Raw genomic sequence first — 8,665 nt, forward strand, 5'->3', positions numbered from 1 at the left:
GGGAGCCGTGATCAGCCAAACCTGCGGACATGGCAGGTAAAAAACTGGCCCAGCCCGCCAGGGGCTTTCCCTGAACAAGCAGCAGCCCTAGTTTGAGAACCAGTGATCTAGACCACCCCTGACAGGTGTTTGTCTAACCTGATCTTAAAAGTCTCCAATGATGGAGATTCCACAACCTCCCTAGGCAGGGGTGCTGGAACTTTGATAGTGGGGGTGCTGAGAGCCATTGAGCCAAACTGTAAACGCTGTATAGGATGGAAACAACTTCCAGCCAGGGGGTGCTTCAGCACCCGCTGCACTCCTAGTTCCAGCACCTATGTCCCTAGGCAATTTGTTCCAGTGCTTAACCACCTTGATCATTGCAAAAGTTTTCCTAATGTCCAACCTAAACTGACTTTGCTGCAATTTAAGCCCATTGCTTCTCCTATCCACAGAGGTTACGGAGATAATTTTTTGCCCTCCTCTTTGTAACAATTTTTTATGTATTTGAAAATTGTTATCTCCCCACTCAGTCTTCTCTTCTCCAGACTAAACAGCACTCAGAACTGAACATAATACTCTAGCTGAGGTCTAATAAGTGTGGATTACTTCTCGTGTCTTGCTTACAACACTCCTGTTAATTCATCCCCAAATGATGTTTGCTTTTTTTTGCAACAGTGTTACACTATCCACTCATACAGTAACTCCCCACTTAACGTCTTCTCACTTAACTTTGTTTCAATGTTATGTCCCTGCTCCATTACAGGACAAGTTCATTTAAAGTTGTGCAATGCTCCTCTATATTGTCATTTGGCCACCTGCTTTGTCCATGGCTGGCAACCCCCCATCAACTCCCCTACACCTCCCCCAGTGCCTCCCACCTGCCAGTGGACCCGTGGATCAGCCCCTTCCCCCGGCTCCCCCTCCCTTCTGCCCATGGCAATCAGCTGTCTTGCGGCATTCAGGAGGCTGGGGGAAGGAGCAAGGATGCAGCACGCAGCCTCCCCACTCCCTCCCCTGCCTTCTGTCCATGAAAATCAGCTGGTTTGCAGCATTCAGAGGGCTGGGGGGAGGGGCGAGGCTGTGCACCACGTCCTCCCTCCAGCCTCCTGAAGCCGTAAGACAGCTGATAGCCATGGGCAGGAGGCAGGGGGAGCAGAGAGAAGGTGCTGATCCACGGGGTCCACTGGCGGGTGGGAGGTGCTGGGGTGGGGGGATGTAGGGGAACTGATGGGGGGGCTGCCAGCCTGTTTAATACCTGTATTAAATTGTTTGTTTAAAATTGTTTAAAATGTATATAATGCCTTTTGTCTGGCAAAAAAAAAATTCCCTGGGACCTAACAACTCCCTCTATTTACATTAATTCTTATGGGGAAATTGGATCCACTTAACATCATTTCACTTAAAGTCACATTTTTCAGGAACATAACTACAACATTAAGTGAGGAGTTACTGTATTTAGCTTGTGATCCGCTATGACCCCCCAGATCCCTTTCTGCAGTATTCTTTCCTAGGCAGTCATTTCCCATTTTGTATGTGTGCAACTGATTCTTCCTTCCTAAGAGGAGTACTTTGCATTTGTCTTTAATGAATTTCAGCCTGTTTACTTCAGACCATTTCTCCAGTTTGTCCAGAGCATTTTGAATGTTAACCCTATCCTCCAAAGCACTTGCAACCCTTCCCAGCTTGGTATCATCAGGAAACTTTAAGTGTACTCTCTATGCCATTATCTAAATCACTGATGGAAATATTGAACTGAACTGGACCCAAAACTGATCCCCCACTTGATATGCCCTTTCATCTTGATTGTGAACTACTGATAACTACTCTCTGGGAATGATTTTCCAATCAGTTATGCAGCCACCCCACAGTATCTCCATCTAAGTTATATTCCCCTAGTTTGTTTACGAGAAGGTCATGTGAAACAGTATCAAAAGCCTTATAAAGTCAAGACGTACCACATCTACTGCTTCCCCCCATCCACAAGGCTTGTTACCCTTTCAAAGAAGGCTATTAGGTTAATTTGACACAATTTGTTCTTGGGAAATCCATGCTGGCTGTTACTTATCACCTTATTATCTTCTAGATGTTCGCAAACTGCTGCTTCGTTATTTGCTCCATTATCTTTCCAGGTACTAAAATAAGCTGACTGATCTGTAATTCTCGGGCTGTCCTTATTTCCCTTTTTATAGATTGGTGCTATATTTGCCCTTTCCCAGACCTCTGGAATCTCCCTCATCTTCCATGAAGATAATCACTAATGGCTCAGTTATCGCCTCAGTCAGCTCCTTGAGTATTCTAGGATGTATTTCATCAGGCCATCTTGAAGACATCTAACTTGTCTAAGTAATTTTTAATTTGTTCTTTCCTTATTTTAGCCTCTGAAGAAGGACTTTAAAGAGAAGCAAGAGTGTTAGCGGTATAGGCCAGCGCAACCTGTACGGTCCTGCTCTTTCAGGAAATGCTAGCCCTACTCCACAGTCAGAGCTGTTCAGCCATGTTCTGGGGCACTCCCCAATGGAAGGGATACCTGGGAAGTGAATATCTCCCACCCAGTTAAGAACTGCCCTCCCTCGGTGAAAGAATACCCGAGACAGCCATGTGAATAACTGGTGTGGGTTGCTGGGTTGTTTTTTTGGGAGGGAGGGGTGTTGTTTTTGTTTTGCTGGCAAACTGAAAAATGTCATTTCCAGTCAACAAAAATGTTTCATTCTACTTGAAATGAAACATTTAGTTTTCAAGACTTTTTAAACCTTTTTTTCCTAATAAAAATGAAGTAAAAATTGGAACAAAAAAACTTTCAAATTCAGAAACATTTCATTACAAAAATGTCAAAATGAAACTTTTTGGGGGGGAAGTTAGAAATTTTGGGAGGGGAAGTGGCTCTGACTGAAACAACTCAGCATATTCAATCTGAATTTGTGGAATGTTTTGGTTGACCCAAATCTGAACTTTTCAGTGGAAAAATTTCACTCACCGCTAGTGTCCCACTTAAGTTGCAGGCAGGGCTTTTTATACCAGCAGAGGACAGATCAGAAAATTGCCTCCACATGCACACAGCAAAACTGACAGCCAATACACCATCACTGAGGCCATGGCTACACTTACAGTTCTGCAGCGCTGGTAGTTACAGCTGTGTTCGTACAGCTGTGTAGGGCCAACGCTGCAGTGTGGCCACACTGACAGCTACCAGCGCTGCAGTGTGGCCACATTTGCAGCACTTGCAGCGCTGTTGGGAGTGGTGCATTGTGGGCAGCTATCCCACAGAGCACCTCGTCCCATTTTGGTGCTGTGGCTTGTGGGAAGGGGAAGGAAGTGTGCGGGTCTTTCCGCTTCCTGTTCCAAAGCCCCGTGGTGCTTTGCTACACATTCCGAGCAGTTTGGCGGCATTGTGAGTTTGCAGCGCGATTTCTGAGATTTCTGTTACAAATGGAGCCTGAGCTGCTGAGGACCTTGCTGATGAATGTTGCCAGCACATCACGCATGGCAGTGGAGCTATTCCTTCAGCTGCAAAGTGACAGTGAGGAGTCAGACGATGATATTGAAACGCCTGACGCTCAAGACACTCAATTGCTTGTGGCAGTAACAGACGTGCTCAGCACCGTGGAACAGCGCCTTTGGGCTCGGGAAACCAGCACTGACTGGTGGGATCACATCGTCCTGCAAGCCTGGGATGATGAACAGTGGCTGCAGAACTTTCGGATGAGAAAAGCCACTTTCATGGGACTGTGTGCTGAGCTCGCCCCTACCCTGCGGCGCAGGGACAGGAGATTGAGAGCTGCCCTGCCAGTGGAGAAGTGGGTGGCTATTGCAATCTGGAAGCTGGCAACTCCAGACAGCTACCGATTGGTGGCGAACCAGTCTGGAGTGGGAAAGTCCACCGTTGGAATGGTGCTGATGCAAGTTTGCACAGCCATTAATTGCACTCTGCTAAGAAGAACTGTGACTCTGGGGAACGTGCAGGACATTGTGGATGGCCTTGCACAAATGAGTTTCCCTAACTGTGGAGGGGCAATAGATGGGACGTATATTCCTATTCTGTCACCACCCCACCTGGCATCAGAGTACATTAATCGCAAGGGGTATTTCTCCGTGGTTCTGCAAGCGCTTGTGGATCACTGTGGGTGTTTCACTGACATTTACTCAGGATGGCCTGGAAAGGTGCATGATGCACGCATCTTTCGGAACAGTGCCCTATTCAGGAAGCTGATGGCCGGGACTTTTTTCCCAGACCGCAAGATCACAGTAGGGGACGTCAAAATGCCCACTGTGATCCTTGGAGACCCCGCTTACCCCTTAATGCCTTGGCTCATCAAACCGTATACAAGGAAGCTTGACAGGAGCAAGGACCGGTTCAACTACAGGCTGAGCCGGTGCAGAATGACTGTAGAGTGTGCTTTTGGCCGTTTGAAAGCCCGCTGGAAGTGTCTTTATGGGAAGCTAGATTTGGGGGAAAGCAGCATCTCTGCTGTTATATCCGTGTGCTGTACCCTCCATAATATTTGTGAAGGGAAGGGTGAAAGATTCAGTGAGGAATGGACCTCCGAGGTTCGACGCCTAGAGGCTGAATTTGCACAGCCAGAGAGTAGGGCTACTAGAGAGGCCCAGCAAAGGGCTTCAAGGATTAGGGATGCCTTAAGGGAGCAATTTGATGCTGAGAGCCAACAGTAATGTTTGGTGCCTTTTCTGTGCTCCTTTCTACCTTGGGGTACAGTATTTACCACTTTCTGCAATAATAAAAAGTATTGTAAAAGCCATAAAATCCTTTATTCAAAGTACAGTACATAAAAGGCCAGGGGGGTTAGGGTGGTGGACTGTACATTCAGAAGTTTGAATATGTCCTGTTTGGATTGCTGTTCAATGTCTGCTGCACTTCAGGATTACTATGCTGCAGAGTAATGGGGGTGGAGTGCATAGGGTAAGGATTGTAGTTATCAGGGCTGGTAGGTGATCCTACAGGTGTTAGGGGCAGCTGGGGGTAATAAGAAACTGGCTGCTGGAGAAAGGTGTTTTGTGCAAATACTGGGGAACAAGAAAGAGAGCTTTGGGAGGGGTGTGGGTTACCACGGTACAGATCTGCCTGCATGGCTACGAGAGACTCGAAAGAGTCAGTTTGGCGAGCCAGGAGGCTTATCAGGTGCTTTGAGGTTTTTTTGGTAGCCAATTCCTTTCTCCTGCTTTCTGTTTGCCTCCACTCATACATTTTCTCTCTCCATTCCTGCGTCTTCCTACTTTCTCTGTTGTAGTGATTCATAACTGTTTTGATCAATTCTTCTTTTGATTTTCGTGGATTTTTTCTCAAGTTCTGCAACCGACGTGAGTCCGGTGATCCGGCTGCATTAGTCAAGGTCACTAAAAAAAACAGATAGAAACATGTAATACAATGAGGCTACATTGTTTATTATCACACAGTGAAGGAGTTTGTAGACTTTTTGTAGCATCATTCCCACATACCTAACATAACACAGAGAGGCCAGGGAAGCGAAGGCATGGCGAGCAATGGGGTGAGTGTTTCTGCCCCGACTTCACCTGGGAGGGGGAACTGACTGATGGCTCACTGGGGTTTATCTGCACTGGGTAGAAGAGGTAGCTGGTGGCCTGCACGGGGGACAGTAGGGAACATGAAGCTGGCGAGCTGCTGGCGGGGGGGCGGTCCGCGGACCTGAGGGGCTGCTGGGGGGTGGGGGGGGGCAGAACCCACAGCGGTGCTGGCGACCTGCTGGAAGTGGGGTGGGGAGACCGGAACGCACCGCGGTGCTGACGACCTGCTGGAAGGGGGTGGGGAGACCGGAACGCAACGCGGTGCTAGCGACCTGTTGGCGGGGTGGGGGGGAACCTGGCGCCCTGCACTGAAGTATCCCTAAATTCTCAACAGGGTTTCCTACTGCCAGATATATCACTGATGCGTGTTACCTGGGAAGAGAGGGAGGGTCTTCTACAGCAATGTGGATTCCGCCCTGGCTCCTATGCAGCTTGCCTGTGTGCAGCCATGGTCCCCCCACCCCTCGCTGCACAGTGGATCGGACGAGTTAGCCTGACCGGGACAAGGTGGCTCTCCCTATAAACTTGCGCAAGCACATTGCCCACGCTCTGGCTGCAACTTTTCAAGAGATTACCGAGGCCGATTACAGAGACGTGATAGAGCAAATCAATGGGCTATTCCACGTTTAGGCATGCATGCAGGCAGCCATAACCCAAACCGTCCTCTCCCAAAACATAAAAATATGCTTACCCCGAGCACGCTCCTCTGCTTCTTCTTCACCAGCAACTTCCTGCTGCTGTGACTGGCTAGCCTCCTCCTGGCTTGAGAAGAGCTCCTGGCTGCATGCCTCCTGGGACTCCGGGGTGTCTCCCTCCACCCCAGTAGCCTCACTCTCGGCTTCCTCTACACCCTCCCCCACTTCTCCCTGCTCTGAACTCTCCATCATGCTCCTAGGATTGGCAGTGGGGGTCACACCCAAGTATGGCATCCAGCTCCTTGTAAAAACGGCAGGTCGTGGGGCCAGCTCCTGAGCGGCGATTTCCCTCACGGGCTTTGCAGTAACCACTGCGCAGCTCCTTAATTTTTACCCTGCCCTGCAACGCGTCCCGTTCATGGTCCCTTATCAGCAAGGACTGTGATATCTGCCCATAGGTATCATAATTTCTCCGGCTGGAGCGCAGCTGTGCTTGCACAGCTTCCTCACCCCAAACACTGATGAGGTCCTGCAGCTCGGAACTGTTCCATGCTGGGGCTCGTCTGGGGCATGGAGGCATGGTCGCTGATTGATTGATTGATTGCACTCCACACCTGGCTGAGCAAACAGGAAGGGGATTTTTAAAATTCCAGGGGCATTTAAAGGTGGGGTCAGCTGAGCCCAGAGCAGTGGAATGTGCAGGATTACCAGAGAGGCTTAAAAGGTATGCTGGGATACCTCCTTATACCCCGGAGGTCAATAAAAGCGCTGGTGGGGTCCACACTTGCTGACCAGCGCTGGATCACCAGCGCTGGAATCGCTACACCCGAGGCTCGACCGGGTGTACAGCCAGCGCTGCAACCAGGGAGTTGCAGCGCTGGCCGTGCTTTGCAAGTGTGGCCACATCCTAAGTTGCAGCGCTGTAACCCCCTCACCAGCGCTGCAACTCTCTAGTGTAGCCATGGCCTGAGTCTACTTCCACAGCCCACTGCTATCAGAGGCAATGGCTATACTTACAGTTCTGCAGCGCTGGTAGTTACAGCTGTGTTCGTACAGCTGTGTAGGGCCAGGGCTGCAGTGTGGCCACACTGACAGCTACCAGGGCTGCAGTGTGGCCACATTTGCAGCATTTGCAGCACTGTTGGGAGTGGTGCATTGTGGGCAGCTATCCCAGCATTCAAGTGGCTGCAACGTGCTTTTCAAAAGAGGGGGGTGGGGTGGAATGTGACAGGGAGCGTGGGGGAGACAGAGAGAGTGGATTTTTGGAGCTGACACTGTTCTCAGCTCCCTGCCTTGCAAGTTCTAAGGACTGGAAGATACACAGTGCCTACTTTAAATCATTTTAAAAGTTTTGACCTTTCCCCCACCTGTCTCTTATTCACTAAATGCTAATTATGCACTCCTAAATAGCCATCAGACCACATAAACAGTTGCTCAACATTACCCCTCCCCCCTCTCTCCTCAAGCAAACAGCTTTGAACATTCCAAAGCAATTCTCCTGCCTTCGCTGGCTCGCTCGCTGGAGCATAGAGCAGCTGTGTTTGTTTTTTAGCAAGTAGCTACGGGGAGATCGGAGTTCAGCCATTCTTCTGGTTTGTTGTGGACAGGAATTCTGGGATACCTCCTTATACCCTGGAGGCCAATAAAAGCGCTGGTGGCGTCCACACTTGCTGACCAGCGCTGCAACACCAGCGCTGGAATCACTACACCCGAGACAGACCAGGTGTACAGCCAGTGCTGCAACCAGGGAGTTGCAGTGCTGGCTGTGCTTTGCAAGTGTGGCCACATCCTGAGTTGCAGCGCTGTAACTCCCTCACCAGCGCTGCAACTCTCCAGTGTAGCCAAGCCCAGAAGACTGGTTTGCTAACTGTGCTTCCTTTTTTCCCTTCCTAGGAAGTTGTGTCAGATCCCCTTACTGGTTTTCCTGGTCCTTCATGTGAGGGACAGTGAGGTGGTATTGAAAAATATAAGATTAATAGACTCATTCCCAAGATAGAAATAAGCCATTACTGATTTTAATAACTATTAACTGTGAAAGATCAGCTTTTGTGAAGTCCTCATGCTCCCAGATTTAAGGTTATCTTGAAAGTCTGACAGATTTCGGATTGTCTTTGAATGCAGGGTAAACAGAAGCTATTGGAAACTGTCTCTGTATTTTAAATGAAGGCACAAACTAGAAGAGATTGATGTGCGATGAGTAAGTGAATATTGTTCAGTACAAATTATGAGCTCAGAATCTTTTCCAGGATATGCTGAAAGGCAAATGTTTTCAGGTAACGCTTCAGGCTGAGGCCCAGCCTTTGTTTTCATGAGAACAATTTGCAGCTAAGACATGTGCCCACTGAATGAACGGTGGTGTTAATCCCTAGCACTGTCTGCTCAAACTACCTAACTTGCACCTTCAACCAGTTAGAGGCACATTTTGATCATAGTCTAGAAGTCAAATATTTTGCACCTATGACAGACAGTAGGACTTGTCAAGCAAAGATCTCAGCAATTTGCAAACAAGC

At 48.9% G+C, this 8,665-nt stretch overlaps 1 protein-coding gene across 2 annotated transcripts; it reads right to left on the reverse strand.

Moving 5' to 3' along the window:
- Nucleotides 1-4,796: 4,796 nt before the first annotated feature.
- LOC127046993 (uncharacterized) lies at nt 4,797-7,109 on the reverse strand. Of its 2 annotated transcripts, none has more exons than XM_050944776.1 (2): nt 6,666-7,109; nt 4,797-5,331 (listed from the first exon to the last, which is right to left on the reverse strand). In XM_050944776.1, exons 1-2 carry the CDS (start codon nt 6,733-6,735, stop codon nt 4,802-4,804), a joined length of 600 nt encoding a protein of 199 aa, XP_050800733.1. In that variant the 5' UTR covers nt 6,736-7,109; the 3' UTR covers nt 4,797-4,801. The 2 variants fall into 2 exon arrangements, with proteins under 2 accessions (XP_050800733.1, XP_050800732.1); XM_050944775.1 differs by having other exon boundaries at nt 6,212-7,109.
- Between the last annotated feature and the right edge of the window lie 1,556 nt (nt 7,110-8,665).

Source organism: Gopherus flavomarginatus, chromosome 3 (genome assembly GCF_025201925.1).
Source record: "Gopherus flavomarginatus isolate rGopFla2 chromosome 3, rGopFla2.mat.asm, whole genome shotgun sequence".
Classification (NCBI taxonomy): Eukaryota; Metazoa; Chordata; order Testudines; family Testudinidae; genus Gopherus; species Gopherus flavomarginatus.

Bases quoted from the DNA above. Each gene is read 5' to 3' on its own strand.
- LOC127046993 (XM_050944775.1), bottom strand. From the start codon at position 6,449: ATGCCATACTTGGGTGTGACCCCCACTGCCAATCCTAGGAGCATGATG. The intron at 5,332-6,211 runs GTAAGCATATTT...TGTTTTTTTTAG, and splicing joins AGCAGAGGAGCGTGCTCGGG to TGACCTTGACTAATGCAGCC.